Raw genomic sequence first — 23,701 nt, 5'->3', positions numbered from 1 at the left:
CATGTTGTGAGGAGAGACAGGTCTTTAGAGAGGGACATCATGCTGGGTAGAGTAGAGGGACAGCGCAGGAGGGGAAGACCCTCTAGGAGGTGGATTGATTCAGTGTCTGGGGTAATCGGGATGGGTGTGTCAGAGGCAATGTGATTGGTACAGGATAGAGCAGGGTTTAGGGCTGTTGTACATAGGGTCACTGTGAGTTGCAAACAACTCAACAGCACATAACAATAACAACAACATACTCAAACAAATATGAATACCTAGAGAACATGGACAAATACTTAGAAATTCACACCGTACCTAAACTGACATTAACCAAAATTGAACACCTGAACAGAGCCATTACAAAAGAAATAATTGGAAAAAAGTAATAAAACAACTTCCAGCCAAAAAAAGTCCTGGATCAGATGGTTTAACAAGTGAATTTTATCAGACATTCAGAGAAGAACTGTCACCAGTTCTACATAAACCATTTCAGAAAATGAAAAATGACAACATTCTCCGAGATTCATTCCATGGAGCAAACATCTTCTTGATTTGAAAGCCGGGTAAAGACACCACCAGTATCTCTTATGAACATAGACACCACCAGTATCTCTCATGAACATAGACACCACCAGTATCTCTCATGAACATAGATGCGAAAATCCTGAATAAAATCCTGGCCAATAGAATCCAATGATAATTCAAAAAATAATTCACCATGACCAAGTGGGATGCATAATAGGTATGCGAGGATGGTTCAACATTAGAAAAACAGTTTTATTCATCACATTAACAAAGCAAAGAACAAAAACCACATGATCCTGTCCATTGATGCAGAAAAGGCCTTTGACATAATCCAACACCCTTTCCTGATCAGAACACTCAACAAAATAGGAATAGAGGGGAATTTCCTCAACATAGTAAAAAGTATATACATAAACTGAAGAACCAACATTGTTCTCAGTGGAGAGAGTAAAGGCATTCCCCTTGAGAACAGGAACTAGGCATGGATGCCCATTATCACCTTTCATATTCAGCATTGCATTGGAAGTCTTTACTGGCTTTCTAGCAATAAAGCAAGAGAAGGAAATAAGTATCCAAAATGGCAAAGAGGAGGTAAAATTATCACTCTATGCAGATGATAGTTTACTTAGAAAACCCTAAAGACTCAGCAAAAAAACTACTGGACCCTACAACCAGGAGAACATAAAATAGATGAATGGGACCTTCTAAGAATCAAATCCCTGTGCATATCCAAAAACTTCTCCAACAGGGTAAAAAGGGAAGCCACAGACTGGAAAAAAGTATTTGGTAATGACATATCAGATAAGGAATTTATATCCAGAATTTATAAAATACTTGAGCACCACAACAAGATAAAGGTAAATACTCCAGTAGAAAAGTGGGCACATGATATGAACACACACTTCACCAAAGAAGACATTCAGATGGCCAACAAGCACATGAAGAAATGTTCAAAATCCCTAGCTCTAAGAGATATCCAAATCAAAACAACTATGAGATAACATCTCACCCCAGTCAAAATAGCAAAATTTAACAGAACAGCGAGCAACAAATGCTGGCAAGGTTGTGGAGAGACTGAACCCCTTATTCACTGTTGTTGGGAGTGTAAAATGGTGCAATCACTGTGGAAGGCAATATGGCACTTTTTTAGAAGTTGCAAATAGAGATACCATTCGATCCAGCAATTCCACTACTGGAAATATACCCTAGAAAAACCAGAACTGCCACCCAAGCAGATATATGCACACCCATGGAAACACACCATGGAAACAACCCAAGTGCCCATCAGCAGAATAATGGATAGAGAAGCTGTGGTATATTCACACAATGGAGTACTATGCTGCATTGAAAAACAAGGAACTTGTGCAATATTATTCAGAATGGGTGACCCTGGAGGATATTATGCTGAGTGAAGTATCTTAGTCACAAAAGGGCAAATGCTTCATGGTGCCACTGTTGTAGAACAGGACTGACCTTGGGTTTGCGGGGAGACTGAGAAAGATGGGTTCAATAATGTATGCTGCATTGAAAAAAATGAGGGAGAAAACTGTTTAAAAGGGATATGTGATTAGATATTTTTGTCATGACAGGAGTCCAGAGCAAAGGCTGCATAGTGGAGTGGACCTGGGCGGGGAGGGATTGTAAAAGAGTGAAAGAATTATTCTTTTACTTTTCTAAGAGGGTAGTTTACTAGGGGAAAGGGTTTGTAGGGGGGAAAAGGGCAACAGTGAATGAATGAAAATCCAAAGTCTCTGTAAATTTTCATTGAAATTAATAATAAATTTTTTAAAAAATGGAAAACAAAACCCTATTGGACATAGTTGACCAATTCATCAAAATGGCAGGATACAAGATCAACCTACAAAAATTAATTGAATTTCTCTACAGTGACAAAAAGAATAAAGAGCTGGAGCTAAGAAAAACAATACTTTTCACAAAAGCTAATCACAAAGTTAAATACTTGGAAATAAATACAACCAGAAGCGCAAAGGATCTTTTCAAAGAAAATTATAAAACATTACTACAAGAAACATAAAGAGACCTGGAGAAGTGGAAGAATATCCCTTGCTCATGGATAGGAAGACTTAATATTGTGAAAATGACAATACTACCAAAGGCAATTTACACATTCATTGCAATCCCAATACAAATTCCATTCTTCAACAAGATGGAAAGAGGCCCGGAATAAGCTAAGCACTCCTTAAAAAGAAACAAGGTAAGAGGCATCTCACGCCCTGATTTCAAATGCTCAAGACATTGTGACACTGGTAGAATGATAGACACACAGATCAGTGGAATAGAATTGAGACCCCAGAAATCAGCTCATCTACATCTGGTCAACTGATTTTTGACAAGGAGATGGAATCAGTTAAGTGGGGGAATGACAGCCTTTTAAACAAATGGTGTTGGCAAAATTGGAAAACTATTGGCAGAAACCTCAAGCAAGACCCACACCTCAATCCATACACAAACACCAACTCACAGTGGAACAAGGACCTAGGACTGAAATCAAGGACTGTAAACTTCATTAGTGAAAAGCTTGGAAGAGCTCCAGAAGCCCTAATCTACAACCTAAATAGTCTTCCAAGCATACTGAAAAGGCTACAATCAGGAGAGGATAAAATAGATGAATGGGACCTTCTAAGAATCAAATCCCTATGCACATCCAAAACCTTCAGCAGGGTTAAAAGGGAAGACACAGACTGGGAAAAAATATTTGGTAATGACGTGTCTGATAAAGGATCTTGAGCACCACAAGATAAAGGTAAACCACCCAATTGAAAAATGGGCACAGAATATCAACAGACACTTCACCAAAGAAGACATTCAGATGGCGAACAAACACGTGAAGAAATGTTCAAAATCCCTAGCTCTAAGAGAGATGTGTATCAAAACATGTATGACTAAAAATAGGAAAATTTAACAGAACAGCAAACAACAAATGCTGATGAGGTTGTGGAGAAACTGGAATCCTTATTTACTGTTGGTGGGCATGTAAAATGATGCAGCCACTGTGGAAGGCAGTATGACTTTTTTCCTACTCACTTCTGGGTGTATGGATTATTTGTTAACAAAACACAGTATCAAAGTTAAAGTAATTTAAAACTTCATGGTGATGATGACAGCAGGATATTAAGCCATGAGCTGGGACACTATACACCTACACAGGATGCATGGCCAAGAAACCAATCACATCCCTGAATTTACTGTTACAGGAGAAAATTTGAATTTGCAAAGCTAGTTCATGCCTCATTAATAATTTTCTTATCTATTTAATTTCATAATCTTTACAAAATGCATTATTAGAGCCATTATATTGGAAGCATGTCTAATGACAAGTATTATGTTGTAAATTTTATTTCAAGGTTCTACTTAATCAGTTCATTATCAGCCTGTCTTTAGGTGAGAGAACAAGACCATCATCAGTGCTCTTGGTGACACTGCTTCTGCATTCTTATGATTATTAACACAGGAGGTCGCAATTTCTTCTAATGAATTAAGAATGAATTCATAAATCGGGAGTTACTCTGCAGGGAATAAACCTAAACTGATGAACTCCAGGGTTAGTATGCAGTGGAGATACAAATGGGATTTGGAAGTGCTGCTTGCTCCCTTTGTAAATATGAGACTTGTCGAAAATGTCTCAGGTTTCACTGCATCGTTTGCTTTTTCACTCAGCAATTCCACTACTGGGAATATACCCTACAGAAACCATAACTGCCACCCAAGAAGATATACGTTCACCCATGTTTATTGCACCTAGTTCACAATAGGAAAGATTTGGAAACAACCCAAGTGCCCATCAACAGACGAATGAATAGAGAAGCTGTGGTATATTCACACAATGGAATACTAATGCTGTTTTGAAAAATAAGGAACTCATGAAATATACAAAGTAAACGACCATGGAGGACATGATGCTGAGTGAAATATTTCAGTCACAAGAGGACAAATACTGCATAGTGCCACCGTTGTAAAGCAGGACTGACATCAGAGTTGGGGGGAAACTAAGAGGATAAATATTATATACTGCATTGAAACAGATGAGGGGGAGAACTATTTAAGAGGAATATATGATTAGGTATTATTGTCATGATAAGAGTCCAGAGTGAAAGCTGCCTAGTGGAGGGGACTAGGGGATGTAGGGGGGATTGTATAACAATGAAATTTTTTTTTTTTTAACTTTTCAAAGAGAAAAGCTAACTAGCGTTGAGAGGTGGGCAGGGAGGAAAGTGTGAAACAATGAATGGATGGAAATCCAAAGTCTGTAAAGTTTCATTAAAATAAATTTTTAAAAAGAGTACCATAAAAAAAAAAATAAAGATAAGTATTGTTTTATGTAACTTTCTTTAAAGAATTGTTATATACTTATTAGATTATGATATAAATGCCTGTTGGAAGGGACTGAGAGCTGTTAGCGGCTGTGAAAAATATCTACAAAATACTGATTAGAGCAGCTTAAAAATGCACTCCTTGGTACAACAGATATAATGGTATATGACCAGCATAGGGGAAAGAAGAAAGCGTTACATAAGTGGTATCACACTAGAAAAGATATAACATTGTTTGAAAGCTTATGTGTCATAAACTAGAATTTATTTTTACCTCATACTTAATACTTAAGAAGCTCATACTTAAGAGATGAGGGGGGAAGTCATCTAGTGATCTGCATTCTTTGTAAATATTCCTATGGGACTGAATTTCTGTGTTTAAATATAAGAATCTTGAGCCAAAACATTCTCAGGAAGGGGGCTTCCTACTTAGGGAATTAACTGTCCCCTTCCAGCCACAAGAGTCCAAGGTGCCCAATTTTCAGGACTCTGAAAAGTCTGTCTTTAGATGAGGACATTTTTAAGTAGATTGATTTTTTTTTAAATTTCCATATATTCCTATTCCTCATTAAAATTGTGGCATGTATATCAATAAAAAGGAGAAAGTCTTAGTTGCACCTAGAATTGAAGGATATTATTTTATAAATCTGTATATATGTGATTATGAAAATGGCTATATGCACTTATAAAGCAATTTATATTCCAAAGTGATAGAATATATTCTTCTGATGGAAAATTAATATGATGGATTGAGGTGATCATTTAATAAAATGGTAATTTATCAAAATGTATTTTAATAGTTCCTTTTTAAAGATACAAGAATTTTTTAAAAAGTTACTTTAATTGACTCAAAACTGTTCATTTTACTGATTTTTAAAAATACTTTTTGTTAAGCCTTGAATTGTTTTCTATAAAGTTTTAGAGAAGTCTGTTTAATATTATGGATTTTTAAAGTTTTAACAATATAATAAGTTCTTCTGCAGACTTCTCAGAGATACTGTGTTTTCAAATAAATGTTTTAAACTGTAAATATTCTTACTTTTAGGCTGATCTTATAAATGAACTTTATCAAGGCAAGTTGAAGGACTACGTGAGATGTCTGGAATGTGGGTATGAGGGCTGGAGAATCGACACATATCTTGATATTCCGTTGGTCATCCGACCTTATGGATCCAGTCAAGCATTTGCTAGTGTGGTGTGTACCTTTCAGCTGACTGCTTGTGTATCTCTACACAGAATACATAATAGCACAGTGGTATAATCTATTTTAAGGTAAGTATCATCCTAGATACACCTTCTTGGGTTGTTAATTATTCCTGCATTTAAACTAGCAAGATCTAGAAGATTTTTTTAACCCTTCAGTGAGTCCTAATAGTGCATGTATAAGGGGAAAACAAATGCAGATGTGCACATGGTTCTGTATTCCATCTGATAGGTGATTATCAGATTTTTAAAAATCTCTATTAACAGTCTAATTTAGAAATCTGTTTTACATGGACTTTTTTTATTAAAGAATAAATATTTTGGTGTTTTTTGAGGAGAGGATATTGTTTTGGTCAATATGCTTCATTTTTATGATAAACAAAGCCATAATTTTTAAGAATATCTCCATTCTCAGTAAGAACTACACTGTATGTAAGTACAGATAACTTGAAGAGTCCAAATTATGTGCAGTTTGTATACTGGATATCTAATGGATTAGCTAACATTCTTGTTCCTTTTTTTCATTAATCCATTGTTTTTAGTTAATTGTCTCACTGTGTTTTGTATATGTATTTATATTACAAAAGAGAGTCATGAGAAGAGTTAGGCTGATATGTAAAATTAAAGTATTCAGAAGTATACATTTAGGCCTTGTATGTACCAGGGGAACAGATCTAATAAAAGAGATAGAATTTCCTGTTGGTTTTTATTTATCTTTTTGTCAAGCTGATGATGAGTTTTGCCTAAAACTAGTGATTTTGAAGCTATTCTATATTCTCCAAAACAGAAGAGCCACAGACGTAGGGCTTACTCTTAGGGACTTTAAAATGATTTGGTACAATGGTTTGTCCTCCTTCTTTTATGTATGTTGCCAAGAAATTAGTAGATAATTCTGAAACAAGACAGTGAAAATCCAAAGCAATAATTTAGTAAAGCATTTTTTCCTGAATAGTAAAAGAGGAAAGCAGTTGGACCCAGTTATGCTTGCCACTATATTTGAAGAGGAGGGGGAAAGGTTAAATATTTGATAATATCGTTTTAAGCTAAGCATTCTAGGCATTTTGAATGGCTCTTGGTTTGAGTGGCTTATTTTGTTTTATTAATTATTTGAGCAACTAGAGCTAGAAATAACATACTGAAAAATCATTCAATAAAATATTTATACTTAGCTTTTAATAATACTTTTTCTAGCTGGTTTTTAAATACAGCATTTCTTTAGCAGAAATATCCTTAGAACAACTTGATAATCCCAAATGATAGCAACTATTTTACCTGTTAAATAGTAGGGTTTGGGGGTTTTTTAAGTTTTTCATGTGGAATTTTCTATTCAGTTTTTTGTGTATTAATTGAAGTGTTGGAGAAACGTGTTTTATTTCTGTTGTCATGTTGGCATCATCTTTTCGCATATTTAGCAAAACGAGCAATCTCTTCCCATGCGATTAACTGCCTCTGAAAACCTGCCAAAGTGTCAGCTATGAGTCGGTTCTGACTCAATGGCACACAACAACAATAATTGAAATGTTGAGGAAGCTTTTTTTTTTGTTGTTGCCATGTTAGCATCATCTTTTTGCATATTTAGCAAAATCTTAGCTGAATCTTTGTGTCATTATTTGCCTGTTGATTTGCCACTATGCTTTTAAGTACTTTATAGATAATCATCAGTGGAACAATATGGAAGACACTTTTGGAGAAGAGAAAAAAAACCCCTCATATTTCTAAATGGAATTCTCCAAAGGTAGTGTCTGTCCTCCATCGATCCACAGTCAGTGGTGGTGATATTGATTCAGTGAGAATTGGAAATTGGTTATGAAGCAGTAGGTGAACAGGTTTATTACACACATGCACTAATAGGACTTGCAAAAGGGAACTTAAAACTTTTTAGACTTTGCTGGAATCTTCTGAGAGGAAGTAACAGCAGGTGAAACTACCCAAGATAGGAGTTCTAAGGAGGATACTACCTTCAGAGAACTTTAATTAGAGGTAAGTGATTTCGATTATTTGATGAATTAAGAACATTTAAGTTTACATTTTAGTCCACAGAAATCATTACACAGTATCTAAATTAGTTTTATATCACTGCTTGCCATTGTGTATTTTGTTAATGGTGTTTTTAAGTTCATTTATAGTTCGTGTGAATTGCAAAATGTCAAACCGTTATTTAAAAATTCCACTAAGGCTGTATATGAAATTTATCCTTAAATTAGAATCTTTTAAACTTATTTGTGCATGTTTATTAGTAGATTCTGGTATTTTTTTTTTTTATTTACTCAATATATTTAAATACAACCTTGATTCCTATACATCCTGTTTATTATATATTCTGCTTTTAATAAGCCAGAATTTAGAGGTGTGTGTGTATATAACCAAGGTTAACCAGATATGTAGTTTGAGACAGTTAAGTGTGAAGTTTTATTAAATACTAAAGGTTTGGTTTTATTTCTAACTTTTATCTGAATTATCTAATTTTTTGAGGTTTTTTTATCTTTGTGGTCAGATAAATTAACTTGGAAAAATATTTAAGGTTTATATAAATATATGTAGAAGTTTCCATTCACCTAATTTATCACTATAAAATGTAATGATTTTTCATTGATTTTTTTTTAGTGTGGTTAATAACAGCATCTTTATAATGAGTACAGAGAGTGTCTTATTTTTAAAAGGGAAGCCTTAAATTGTAATAGTTTGTGTGTTGAATTAGTTTCTAATAATAACTGAGTTTTATTGAAATTACTAGTCTTCCTTTTACAAGTAGGAAAAAAATACTTAAGGGTTCTTTGGTAATATTCTTTTTCTCAGATTGTATTCTTTTAAATACCAGTCTTCAAAAATACAATAAATGTGAAAAGGCATTAAATACATTTGGGAAACTACAATTATAATTATCTTTGGGACTTTCACTCTGTGTGAGTGTATATTCATACATGTTTGTATTGTAAATGCCCATAGGGATTACTCTATTAGAGGAATTTATTAAACCCTGTTTATCCTATTATTTTCTTTTTCTTGGGCCCATTTGTTAATATCTCAAGGGATATTAGGATTCTCAGAGACACATTTTGGGATGCTCTGAATTAGATTAAGGTGATTTATGGAGCATCCTACTTAGTTAAATTTACATTTATCTCCTTGGGATGTTTAAATAGAGAATGAAAATACTAAAATACACATGTTTTTCCTACTGGTTTACCTTATTTTATTCTGAAAAATTGTCAGTTGAAATGTTTTTTGTATTAGTTCTTTTAATAAAATGTTCATTCTTTTTTCCTTTTAGCTGAGTGAAAGTTTACAGATCATAGTGATGTTTCATTTAATCTTTTATAGACATTTTTATAACATTAATTATTTATTAATGTTATCCATTCATTACAGTGTCTGGTTGTTATATATGTGTTGCCTTTCCCTTTATCTTTCTTAATCTATTAATTTTTCTTCCTTCTTTCTCCCTTCCCATTTCTGATAACCATCTTAGAATAGTCTGAGTATAAGCCTTTCCTTACCTTTTTATAATAGTAGTCTTACATTATAATAATCCTTTTATGACCTACTTAACATTACTCAGGGAGCTCTGGTGTTCTAGTGGGTGAAGGAGTTGTGCTGCCAACCCAGAGGCAGTCGTCAGCTAGTCTGATGGAGAAAGATGGGTAGTGTCCTCTCGTGTGATTTATATCCTCTGAAAAATCTGCTGAAGGGTCAGCTATGATTTGGTCTGACTATACAGCAATGAGTTTGAGTTTTATGCTACTCAGCATAATATTCTCTAGATTCATTCATGTGTGCAGTGTTATATGAATTCTTTATCATTCTTAAGTGTTACTTAATACTCCATTGTGTGAATGTTCCATAGATTGTGGCCATCTATCCATTGATATATACTTGGATTATTTCCATCTTTTTGCTGTTGTAAATAATGCTTTATGGAACATGGTTGTGCTTTCACTAGTTTGGGTTGAAGCTTTTATTTCTTTAGAATATATGTATATGTAGTAATAGGACTGCTAGATCAAAAGATAGTTCTGTTCTCAACTTTGTAAGCTAACACCAAATTGCTTCCCATAGGGGTTGCATCATTTTATATTCCCACCAGCAGTATATGAGAGTTTCCATCTATCTACACCCTGACCAGCATTTATTGTTTGTTATCTTACTGAGTTTGCTGTTAATGCTGGGTTAACACGCTACATTGCTCTTGTTTTGATTTGCAGCTAATTTTTGTTAGTTTTGAAAGCATATTTCATTAATTAAAGAAATTAAGTCAATCTTGTATGTTTAACATTAGTCTAAGAAATTGTAATGTGCTTTTTTATTTAACAGTAAAGTTTTGCACATGGGTATCATTTGTGACACAGCAGATGTATTTGGTGCTTAGCCCTATTCTAGGCCACTTTTTGTTAGAATGCTTTAATTCTGTTACAGGATATTTGAATAACTGTGTGTTGTGACTATTACTGTATTGCTCATCTCTGGTTTTGGTTGCATGGTTCCTGCTAGTGTTCTTTGAAAGAGCAGATCACATAAAACAAACACTTGCTCTCTAAGTAAATATGGTTTGATGATTGGTTTTAAAGTATTAAATAGAAACTTGTTACATTCATAGGTAAACTAATGAAATCCAAAGAAATTTTTATGTTTAGTGTACTCAAGTTTATATCATAACTTCTACAGTGATTTAATGGTGAGTTTTAACTTTCTTGTGGTCTTGGGCACACACCTATAGTTCTTTTGGTTAGAGACCCACTAAGTAAACATCCCACAGAGAGTGAGGAGGTCATCTGTCCCCAGGACTATACCCTTAATTTTTCCAAGATCTTATTCAGTTGGATATTGTGCAAATGCATTTTCAAAGTGGGGACTTTAGCTCCTTGAATTTTGGGCTAATGCTGCCTGTTTGATCTCATGTAGTTGATTGTACTGAGGATTATATTCCTCCTTGATGTTATTGTTCACTTGATATCACTGCCATGAAATTGATTTTGACTTAAGAGTTCCCCTCCATCAGATCTCCAAGGTTGTAAATCTTAATGAGGAAACTGCCCATCTGTCTTCTAAGGAGTACCAATGGAGTGACCACTAGAGAAGCTCAGCCTTTGTTTAGCAGTGCTGCAGACTGTTCCTCTAGAACCAGGCTGAAAATCGAGCCATGAGCATGAGTTCAGTTCCAAGCCTGAAGGGTATCTACAAGTCACAGCCTGAGAGTTCCACAAGTCTCCATCAGGCCAGTAAATCTGGTCTTTTGATGTGAGAAAATTACTTCCTCTGACATCAAGTAAAGCTTTTCCTCTGACATCAAGTAAAATGATTGATCATGTGAGAAAGACAAGCCTAGCCATTTGATTCCTCTCCCACCCTTGCCCCTGTCCTGCCTCTTGGTACTTCCTGTGTCCTGAAAATAAAAGAATGAGTTGACTTTAGAAGATTTTTTAGTATCTTTTTATAGTTTTTATCTTACAGATTGACAGTAATTTTGTAAGTTTTGCCAACTATTTTGCAACTAAATAGTTTTGGTCAGAGCAAACTCAGAACAGATTGTTCTTTATCAAAAGAACAATATTTTGAGATAGTCTGTCTTAATCACCCTATTTCTTTTTTTATTAGAAATTATTACTCTAAAAAAAAGAAATTATTGCTCTTAGTATGTAAAGATCAGATGACATTTGAGATTATGTATCTAATATTATATGTTGTTATATTAACAAAAATTAAATTTGTGAAAAGCCTGTAATTAAACTAAAAGTTAATTTTATGTCATTTAATTATTTCCTGTTTCTCTACCTTAAAATTGTATGGAGAAACAAGAATTATATTCTTTACTAGGTGATCCGTCTTGTTATTTTCAAGTAAGGTAGTATTCGATGTGCAGTGAGAAGATTGTGCAGTGTTTTGTCATCTTTATATTACAGCGTAGTGGACCACTTGCCTTAAATTTAATGATAATTAGGAGTTTAGAAAGTGTATGAGTATTATGGATCCTTCAGAGGTAAATGTTACATATTGTGTAGTTTGAAAAATACCTTCTTCAAGATTAATGCTTTTATAATAAGGATGGAATTCATTTTTAATGTAAAGACTATTTTTTTTTGTTAAATTACTCTGATTCAGCCAGCCACCACAATGTAAAATCAGATATACAACTAAAAGTAGATATGACTGGTTTGCATAAAGATAATTGTTTTTAAAATTTAGTATTTAGTGACATTAGATCTTACACAGAATGAAATAAATTTTTCCCTCAGTTTTTATAGTGATACTATTTTGCTGATTATTCCACTTTCTTGGTACCTTTCAAGTTCTTTCTTTTCTAAACATTCTACATACAAATATTTAGATAATGCATCAGTTTAATTCAAAGTGTTTTCAGTAACAGTATTTTAAGGTAATTATAGAATAATCATGTGTTCTTCTCCCCACCCCTTACTAGGAAGAAGCACTGCATGCATTTATTCAACCAGAAATCCTAGATGGTCCTAATCAGTACTTTTGTGAACGTTGTAAGAAGAAGTGTGATGCACGAAAGGTAGATTCCATAAAGAAATGAATATTTAATATTCTGAGCAACAATTCAGAATTTAATAGGATCTTTCTCTTTTAAAATTAGGGTCTTCGGTTTTTACATTTTCCTTACCTGCTAACCTTACAATTGAAAAGGTTTGATTTTGACTATACAACTATGCATAGGATTAAATTAAATGATCGGATGACCTTTCCTGAAGAACTAGATATGAGTACCTTTATTGATGTCGAAGATGAGGTAAATATTTTTTATTTCTTGTAATATTTTTCATTAATCCTGTTTTGTTGTTGTTGAATACCTCAGAGTCAGTACCAACCCATAGCTGATCCTCTGGCAGGATTTAATAGACAATCTCGTAGGAGGAAATTACCCATCCTTCTACGGAGCAGCTCGTGGCCTTGAACCATGTGCCTTCAAGATTGCAGTGCAACTTCTTGCCACCACCAAAGCTCCTTAACACTGGTATCAGGCTCTAGTCTTGTTAGAAAGTAGTCCTATCCAGTAAAATCCATAATGTCACACTCTACTGTGAAGGAATCTATTAATGATTTTACTATGAGGAAGAGCTGCAGCCAATTAAGCATAGTTGTTGACAGACTGATAAATCTTTATTCTCAGAATTGCCTTTAGGTTCTGTCTGATCGGAGCTGAGTACTTGTAAATATTGTACATATAAAAATACCTTTTTCCCAAGCTCAGACATAATTTTAAGTATTCAAGTTTCATTTGGTACTCTTAGATACTAAGAGGCAATGTGGAATAGAAAAGCACATGCTCTAGGTCTACCGAGATAAAAGTTTAAAACCTCATTCCTCTACTTACAACTTCTTGATTTTAGGTCATTTATGTCACCTTTCTTTATCTTTATTTGAAGGAAATGGCAAAAAATAAGGCTCCAGGAATAGATTGTATACCAGTTGACATATTTCAGTTAACAGATGCTGCCCTAGACGTGCTCACCAAGTTGTGCCAAGAAATCTGGAGAACGACCACTTGGCCAACTGACTGGAAGAGATATTTGTTCCTATCCCAAAGAAAGGTGGCCCAACAGAATGTGGAAACTACAGAACAATCTCACTGATTTCACATGCAAGCAAGATTTTACTGAAGATTATCCAAAAACGACTGGAACAGCACATCAACAGAGAGCTACCAGAAGTCCAGGCTGGGTTTAGAAGTGGTCGTGGTACTAGAGATATTGTAGCTGATGTTAGATGGATCTTGGCTGAAAGCAGGGAATACCAGAAGAATGTCTATATGTTTTATTGACTATGCAAAGGCATTTGACTGTGTAGATCATAACAAACTATGGTTGACTCTGAGAAGAATGGGAATCCCAGAACACTTGATCGTTCTAATGCGAAACTTATACTTGGACCAGGAGGCAGTCATCAGAACAGAGCAAGGGAACACTGCATGGTTCAAAATTGGGAAGGGCATACGCCAGGGATGCATCCTATCTCCATACCTTTTCAACCTATATGCAGAACAGATTATCCGGGAGGCTGGGCTCTGTGAGGAGAAATGTGGGGTCAAGATTGGTGGACGATTTATCAGCAATCTGCGTTATGCGGATGACACAACCCTGCTTGCTGAAACTGAAGAGGACCTGAAGCACCTGCTGCAGAGTGTCAAGGACTGCAGCCTACAATATGGATTGAGGCTCAATGTCAAGAAGACAAAGATTCTCACCACTGGACCAATTGGAAGCATCAGGATGGATGGTGAAGAGAGTGAGATTGTACACAGCTTTAGTTTGCTTGGCTCCATAGTCAACAGTCTTGTCACCAGCAGCCAGGAAATTAAAAGGCGCATTGCCATGGGAAAGTCTGCTGTTAGGGACCTCTCCAAAGTACTCAAGAGCAAAGGTGTCTCTCTGGAGACTAAGGTGCGTCTGATACAGGCCATGGTCTTCGCAATCACTTGTTATGCATCAGAGAGTTGGACAATGACCAGGGAGGATAGAAGGAGAATTGATGCCTTTGAGCTGTGGTGCTGGAGAAGAGTATTGAGAATACCATGGACTGCTAGGAAAACAAACAGATTTGTCCTGGAAAGGGTTAAACCGGGTGGCTCCTTGGAGGCAAGGATTCTGAGGCTCCGTCTAACATACTTTGGACATGTGAGGAGAGACCGGTCCTTAGAGAGGGACATCATGCTTGGGAGGGTGGAGGGACGGTGCAGGAGAGGAAGGCCCTCTATGAGGTGGATTGATTCAGTGATTGGGATAATTGGGATGGGAGTGTCGGAGACAGTGCGATTGGCACAGGACAGAGCGGAGTTTAGGGCTGTTGTACATAAGGTCGCTATGAGTCGCAGGCGACTCGACAGCACATAACAACAACATGTCACCTTTCTGAGCTTGCTATCTTGTCTGAAAGTTAAGGACAATACTTTATAACTTCTGTAGAAGAGAGTGTACTAGTTAAGTATATGTTTATTAAAAAGAGCTGTGACCATGTGACATTTGAAAAGTTTTAATTTAAAATAAGACTTCAAACACTTGCCTTAAATTAGGAAATCCTTCCAAGTTATACTGAACTTTCACAGGACACATAATACTTAGCACGATAGTTACACAGAGATCAGTGTCAGCTCAAATTTTTTTTGTGTTTCTAATGTATTCCTTATAAAGAAAAATCTTTTTCCAAAGGAAGAGAACATAGATAAAAAGTATGAATTTTTTGGGGGGTTGTGGAATAGATTGGATGATGTATTGAGATCCCACATCATAGAAATGTGTTCAAAACTACTGAATTAAAAAGTTTAACATGTATGCATTTCTTTTTAAAATATTAAAGTTGTTTGAGGATATCTATAAAGTTAAATTTTTCAAAATAAATTTATGTTAAAACTATTTCAAAACCACCAAAACATGAGAAAGTATGACCAGTTGTTAACAATTTCCCCCTTTAGAATAGATAAATACCTTCTTTTGCTATCTAATTAGCGATAATACCTAGCACAGTAATAGATTGAATTTTTTTGTTCTAGAAAACAGATGATGTTCCTTTGGGGTTTGAGGGCTCATTTTAGAGCGAAGGTTCTATGCAATAATGCATTTTGTTGAAAAAGTTATTTGTAGTTTTATTTTATAACTATAAAAATAAATAAGATTTAGGGAGCTCTGGTGGCCTAGAGGCAGAAGCTGCACTGCAGTCCTGAAGACATGCCATTAAAATCCACCAGATGCTCTGCTGGAGAAGGAAGGGGAATCTCCTCCTGTGCCAGCTGGATCCGATTCGATGGTACATGCAAAAATAAATAAGATATAATGAAAGTCCAAATAACTGTATGTTTAAATTATACTGGATTTAAAAAAATTTTTTTCTTAAAATGGAAATTAGATTACATTATTTGGAAAAGCAAACAAAAAGTTTTATAAATGTGAATGTATCTTATATTTATTTGGCTTATAATTTTAAAATAATTGCACTTTATTTAGAAATCTCCTCAGACTGAAAGTTGCACTGACAGTGGAGCAGAAAATGAAGGCAGTTGTCACAGCGATCAGATGAGCAATGACTTTTCCAATGACGATGGTGTTGATGAAGGGATCTGCCTTGAAAGCAATAGTGGAACTGAGAAGATCTCAAAACCTGGACTTGAAAAGGTAACATTCTTTAAAAATTTTGTGTTTTTTAGTTAAAGGAGATAATAATATAATCTTTAAACTGATGTATAATTACTATAGCTGTTGTGATTAGTACTATTGGCATCCTGATAGACAATGAAGTGATTGTTGATACCTTCAGTTTGCTTGGCTCTACAATCAACATTCTTGGTGCCAGCAGCCAGGAAATTAAAAGACAAATTGCGTTGGGAAAGTCTGTTGTAAAGGGTCTCTCCAGAGTACTGAAGAGCAACGATACTGGTCGGGGGACTAAAGTGCGCCTGATACAGGCCATGGCCTTTGCAATTACTTGCTATGTATCAGAGAGCTGGACAATGACTAGGGATGGTAGAAAGAGATTTGATGCCTTTGAGCTGGTAGTGCTGAAGAAGAGTATTGAATATACTAGGGACTGCAAGGAGAACAAACAAGTTCGTCCTCGAGAGGGTGAAGCCAGGCTGGCTGCTCCTTGGAGGCAAGGATTCTGAAGCTTCGTCTAACGTACTTTAGACATGTTGTAAGGTGGGACCTTGGAGAGGGACATCATGCTTGGGAAGGTGGAGGGACAGCACAGGAGAGAAAGACCTTTGATGAGATGGATTGATTCAGTCACTGGGAAAAATGGGGAATGGGGATAAGTGTGTCAAAGACAATAAGATTGACAAGGGATAAAGCAGGGTTTAGGGTTTTTGTACATAGAGTCACTGTGAGTCACAGGCAACTCGACAGCACATTACAGCAACAACAATACCTCCCTCTGTCCCTGATGACATTACTTTTATTCATTTCACTTAAAATAACCACAAAGTACATTTACTATTGTTGTTGATTTAAGAGCATCTTTTAGAGCAATAAATAATTTTTTTCTTCACCCCCTACCCATCACATTATACAACCACATTATTAAACCCATCTGCTTCCACTCTCCACCCACCGCCCCCCCTTGGAACGTCATGCTCATTGTACAATAACGGTTTTATACGGTATGTGTCCTTGTGGGACTGAGTTAGTTCGTTCAGCATAAGGCTCTTCAGTCCCTCTCAAGTTAGGTAATTTATACTGGTTTACATGCAAAGTTCCTATACATTGTTTTTCACACCGGACATGAAGAATTTTTAAAAACCCTCAAACCTAATTTGCCTTCATTTATTCATTCTTTTATGTTCTTTTCTTTGTATAAACACAGGTTTATTATCTATATGATCATCTTCTTTCTTCCTTAAAAATTTTTTTTGTCCAATTGCCACAATGCTTGTCAAAGTCAGTTCTGATTAATCTCCTTTGTCAGTGTGTCCTTTGCTATTCCCTATCACTCCTCCCTGAGAGAGACTTCACCGACGCTGTGGGTTTCAGGGTGAAGATCTTCTCTCACTACTCTAAAGGGCCCCTTTGGCAGTAGGAAACACATAGACTATTATGGAGATTGATTTTGGAATTTAGATGCACTGTTATTAATTGTGATTAGCCGTACATGTTCATATCCTTGAAGATGTATCATGGGGGTGTTGCAACCTAGAAGACACAAATTTAACTAACAAGATAAAAGTACATGAGTCAAAAATTATGGAAAAGTAAAAGAAAAATTCTTTCATTGTTTTACAAACCCTCCCCCAGGTCCACTCCACCATGTAGCCATCGCTCTAGACTCCTGTCATGACAGAAATACCTAATCACATATCTCTTTTAAACAGTTTTCTCCCTCCTCTGTTTCAGTGCAGTATACATTATTGAACCCATCTTACTCAGTCTTTCCCCAATCCCAAGGTTAGTCCCATTCTACAACAGTGGCATCATGCAATATTTGTCCTTTTGTGGCTGGGGTATTTCACTCAGCATAATGTAGCATTTCTTTCATGACATGTCTGCTGACAAAGTCCCTCAGTTTTTATTTGACCACAAATGTCTTAATTTTCTCCTTTACTTTCGAAGGATTATCTCACTAGATAAAGAATATAGGTTTGTAACAGGGTTTTTGTTTTGTTGGGTTTTTTTTTCTGTTAATACTAAATATTCTATCATTGCACTCGTGTTTACAAAGTTTCTAATGACAAGTATGCCATAATTCTTATCCTTGTTTCTGTTAAGGTTATGTTCCCCACCTCACTGTCCATCCCCTTTCAAGATTTTGTATTTTGTTGTATGCACTTTATATGTGATGTGCCTATATATGCTTTTTTGTGTTGATTTTGGGGTCTATTTTGTTTGTTTGAGCAAGGAAATTGAGGGTGCTTGGTATTTTGGAATTTCCAGGATCAGTGGTCCTATCCATTTTTATATATTTTTATTGAATCATATACACTCCGTGCTTATATATTGCATATCCCTGGTTGTTGGAACAGGTAGATTGGTATTCCGTCCACCCCAGGCCCTTATTTTGCCATTGTTTTCAGTGCAGGTTGAACTACTTCCTTCATCACCATTGGTTCTTGGTCATATGCTGCTTCCTGAAATGATTCCGTGTAAGCCAGTTTTTTTTTTTTAAAGTGAATCTGTACATTCCTTCCATCTTCTTTTGCTCTTTCTTGATCACTCAAGATTCTGCTCATAGCATCCTTCAGTATTGTAATTTGAGATTTGAATTTGTTTTTCCACTCTTTAAGCTTAAGAATGCCAATCGAATTCTAGCCTTTTTATTTTCTGGCTTCAGCTCTTTGCCCTTTGAAATCTATTCAACTATGTATTTTAGCATTTCTTCCCTTTGTTTTGGCTTCTTGTCATTCAGTTGCAATTTTCAGAGTCTCTTCTGACATTTTCTTTCTGTCTGTCTTTTTTTTCTCCCGTCTTTGTAAAAACTTTTGCTTCCTTCATGAATGATATCCTTGAAGTCATCCCACAACTTATCTGGTCTTCAATCATAAGTGTTTGGTGACTCTGACTTTTTCTTAAGATGGTCTCTAAATTCAGGTAGGATAGAGTCAAGATTGTATTTTGGTTCTTCTGCCCCTTTTTTAGCTTTCTTCAGCTTAGTTTGAACTTGCACGTGAGTTATTGATGTCCACAGCCAGCACCTGACCTGGTTTCTTTTAGCTGCTGATAGTGAGCTTCTTTAGTAGTTGTTTCCACAGATAGTCTAATTCCTGTGTAGTCTGTGATGTGAGGTCCTGTGTATAATTGTTGATTGTGTTTTTCCTAAAAAGTGTTTGCAGTAAATTATTGCCTAGAATTTAGTCATTTGGTCTCCAACCTTATTTCTGTTACCAAGTCCATAATTCCCAACTACCAGTCAGCCCTTCTTTCTTCACTACTTTGTGTTCCGAATTTGCTGGAATACCTGGATCAAGAGACTGTTGTCCGAAAAGAGCTAGCAAGCAAGGTGTGGAACAAGTCTGTATCTTTTCTGCATACCTATTCATTTGTATACTGAACAAATCATAAGAGAAGCTGGACATTATGAAAAATAAGATTGTGGATCAGAATTAGAGGAAGACTCATCAACAGTCGTATGACACAATCTTGCTAGCCGAAACTGAAGAGAATTTGAAGCGCTTGTTGCAAAAGATCAGACTATATACTTCAATATTGGTTATATCAGCATTAAGAAAACAAAAATCCTCACCACTGTGCCAATAGACAACATCATGGTGGATGGAGAAAAGATTGAAGTTGTCAACTATTTCATCTTACTTCGATCCTCAGTCAATACCCTTGATAACAGCACTCAGGAATCAAAAGATGTATTAGGAAAATCTGCTCTCAGGGACCTCTCCAAAGTGCTGAAAAGCAAGGATGTCTTTTAAAGCCCAAGTCTGTTCTAAGACATGGTCTTTTTAATAATTTGCTATGTATCTGAAAGTTGAATAACTAAGGATGAGAAAAGAATCAATGCCTTTGAATTATAGTTTTGAAAAAGAATACTGAATATCCTATGGACTGCAAAAAGAACAAACTAGTATGTTTTGAAGATTGTGTGGCCAGGATGCTCCTTAAAGGCAAGGATGGCGAAACACTGCTTCACATACTTTGGACATGTTAGGAGGGGCTAATCCTTGGAAGAAAACATGCTTGGGAGGGTTACTGTAGGAGAGGAAGACCCTCTACAAGATAGAAATGGTAACTATAACAAAGGGCTCTGATATATTGGAGATGGTAAGGATGATAGAAGATTGGACCAGATTCAGATCTGTTCATAGAGTCACTATGAGTCACAACATGCCTGGTTGATCTGTAATGACTGAGTTGAATAGTTGTGAGATAGACGTAGATTCTTTTGCCCACAAAGCCTGAAATAGTTATTGTCTGTCATTCGTTGGAGACAGTCATCATTATTGGAAAGATGGAAGATCAGCGAAAGAGAAGACCCTCTACAAAATGGTTGACACAATAACAGTAGCAGTGGATTAAAATATGTCAGAGATGATGAGGATGGCACAAAATAGGACAGAGTTCAGATCTGTTGTTCATAAGTTCATTATGAGTCGTACTTGACATGATAGGACCTAACATCCCTTTACAAATCCTTTCAGTAGAAGGTTAAATGATCTGAGTTTCAGTTCTGGCTTTGCCATAAATAAACTGTATCCCTTGGACAGATTATTGTATCTCAGTGTCTTTTAGTTGCTACTGTTAGGAGAAATTTGGACCACATACTTTGTTATTTTACCCAGTTCTAGAAATATGTAATGCCATTTGGCCGTACTGTATTTGAATATTTATATCCACTTTAATTTTTTATTGTGCTATTAATAATGTGTTGTTCTGTTGTTGTTATTGTTAGCTGTTAACAAAACAAATTGCTATACAATTGTTGTTGTTGTTATGTGCCATCAGATTGCTTACGACTCATAGCAACCCTATGTACAAGAGCCCCAGATGCTGTTTTATCCTGTGCCAACCGAGCCATCTCAAACACACTCATTCCAGCACTCCACTCATAGAATCGATCCATCTTATTGAAGATCTTCCTCTCCTGCACCGCCCCTCCACTCTGCCAAGTATGATGTCCCTCTCCAAGGACCAGTCACTCCTTGCAACATGCCCAAAGTATGTCAGACAAAGCTTCAGAATCCTTGCCTCCAAGGAGCATTTCGGCTTCCCCCTCTCCAGGACAAACCTGTTTGTTCTCCTAGCAGTCCATGGAATAGTCAACACTCTTCTCCAGCACTACAGTTCAAAGGCATCAGTTCTCTTTCTGTCATCCTTATTCACTGTCCAACTCTCTGATGCATAGCACATAATTGCAAAGACTGTAGCCTGCATCAGGTGCACCTTAGTCTCCAGCCTGACGTCATTGCTCTTCAGTACTCTTGAGAGGTCCCTCATAGCTGACTTTCCCAATGCAATTCGTCTCTTGATTTCCTGGCTGCTGTTACCAAGAGTGTTGACTGTGGAGCCAAGTAAACTAAAACTGTTAACTACCTCAATTTCTTCAGCATTCATAGTGATGCTGCCTGTTGGCCCAGTGGTGAGAATCTTTGTTTTTTTAATGTTGCACTTCAATCCATAGAGGAGGCTGCAGTCCTTGACCTTCTGCAGCAAGCGCTTCAGGTCCTCTTCAGTTTCAGCAAGCAGCATGTAATAGTAAACTCAAACTCATGGCCAAAAATTTGGAACGAGCTCATAGCTGAACATTTGGTGGGGTTTTGGAGACTTCATATCACATGGGAGGAGATTACCCATGGTTTTGAACTGCCAAAGAGCCAAGGCCTTTGGATTAGCAGTAACACTTCCTACAGACTACACCACTGTAGTGCCTTTGTTTTGATGAAGTCACAACTTTCACCCCCTTTCTACCTCTCAGTATTGTATTTGTGATTTGAAACTATAATGATTGTGTTTAAGAACTCTTATTCTTTACAGAATGAGTCCTGGTGACACAGTGACTAAGTTCTTGGTTGTTAACCAATCCAAACCTACTACCTACTCCACAAGAGAAAAATTGGGCAGTCTGCTTCCTATGGAAGCCTTGGAAAACCCAGAGGGCCATTTTATTTGTCCTGTATGTTCATTGTGCATTACAATAACAATGGATTTGGTTTGATTTTTAGTATTCTTTCAGAATTTGTTGTTTGTAGGTGCTGTGCAGTCAAATGCAACTCATAGAGACCCTGTGAACAGCAGAGTTGAACTGTGCACTGTCCTGTGCCATCCTCCAGTCTCTAATACACCGAAAACCATTGTCATATTCACTATGTCAGTTCATTTTACTGCAGGTCATCGTTTTCTCTTTTGCTAACCCTTTACCCTTCGCAGCATAATGTCTCTTTCCAAGATCTGTCCCTTCTTGACTACTTGCCCCAAGTATGTGAAATAAGGTTTCTTTATGATCTTTTGCCCCTAAGGAGCACCCTGCTCTCACTTCCTCCAAGACAGACCTTATTTAACCTTCTGACAATCGAGGAGATACTCAGTACTTACTCCAGCACCACAACTCAAAAGCATGGGATTCATCTTCTTTCAATTAGGCAGTTTTGTATTTTGCTTTTATGTGTTATATTAATATACAGAATTACAAAATGATTCAGCCTTGTAACTCTCCTACTATCATTGTTGTCTAATCATCAAAACTTACCAGGAAAAATATTTCATTTCTCTTTGATGCCTATGATACAATTTTAAAGTATACTTATTGATTGGCAGGCTTCCATTTTATATCAGGAGGTTTGTTTATTTTATAAGATATTGTTCAAAGCATTTAGTAATATAATATCAAGATTTTATCCAGTCCCTTCAGATTCTTTTATTGATGTTTTGGTCTTTGTCAACACTTGCAGAAGATGTATTTTAGATTTGACACAAGAAACCTAATAAATTCAAGAATTACCAGTATCACAAATTCCTTTTGAAACTATGAAATGTCTAATCTTTTGAAAGATATTAAGTATAAAGTTAAGTTATATTTAAATTTCCTCTTTTTTATAAGGCACTTCATTCCTGTTTTTCTTAAAAAAATAGCTTATTAAATGCAGTCAGATTAGCTCCAACTTATAATGACCCTATATACAAAAAACCAAATATTTGGAATTTGTGTAATCATCAATTTCAAACAGTGAAGAATTGCTTAGGGAATAGGAAACTCTTAAGAAACCTTTTACTTTCATTAGATATAATTCCAGATTCATATTTTCAGTTAATGACTACACTAAAGGTATTACAGAATAGCTTAGAAGATTTTCAGAATAATGATATCCCTCAAGTAAAGGAAATAGGATTCTTATTTGAATAAAAACAATAAACAATAAAATATATTTGTAATGTCATGATATTGATTATGTATTAGAACAACTTGTTATATACGAGCAGTTTCTAAAATTTTATATTAAAGACGTGTAAGAAAAAATAGCATAACACATTTATGAGAATGTCTCATTGTATGTTGTTGTTTTTGTTGTTATGTGCCATCGAGTCACTTGCAACTCAAAGCGACCCTATGTACAACAGCCCTAAATTCGCTCTGTCCTGTGCCAGTCTTACTGTCTCTGACACACCCATCCTGATTACCCCAGTCACTGAATCAATCCACCTCATTGAGGGCCTTCCCCTCCTGCGCCATCCCTCCACCCTCCCAAGCATGAAGTCCCTCTCCAAGGACCGGTCCCTCCT

The 23,701-nt window shown here is 36.0% G+C and overlaps 1 protein-coding gene across 2 annotated transcripts in view; it reads left to right on the top strand.

The window, feature by feature from the left end:
* USP47 (ubiquitin specific peptidase 47) overlaps positions 1-23,701 on the top strand; it is a 137,564-nt gene that overhangs the window by 73,039 nt on the left and 40,824 nt on the right. For both annotated transcript variants that reach the window (XM_006885411.1, XM_006885410.1), the window contains 4 exons: positions 5,884-6,033; positions 12,457-12,552; positions 12,634-12,786; positions 15,995-16,162. In XM_006885411.1, the coding sequence (XP_006885473.1) occupies positions 5,884-6,033; positions 12,457-12,552; positions 12,634-12,786; positions 15,995-16,162 (567 nt within the window). The remainder of the gene's footprint in view (positions 1-5,883; positions 6,034-12,456; positions 12,553-12,633; positions 12,787-15,994; positions 16,163-23,701) is intronic.

This window comes from Elephantulus edwardii, unplaced genomic scaffold, assembly GCF_000299155.1.
Source record: "Elephantulus edwardii isolate Elephantulus edwardi_28Jun2011 unplaced genomic scaffold, EleEdw1.0 scaffold00044, whole genome shotgun sequence".
Taxonomy (NCBI): domain Eukaryota; kingdom Metazoa; phylum Chordata; class Mammalia; order Macroscelidea; family Macroscelididae; genus Elephantulus; species Elephantulus edwardii.
Note: the sequence above shows the minus strand (reverse complement) of the source record. Positions and strands in the feature narration are given on the sequence as shown.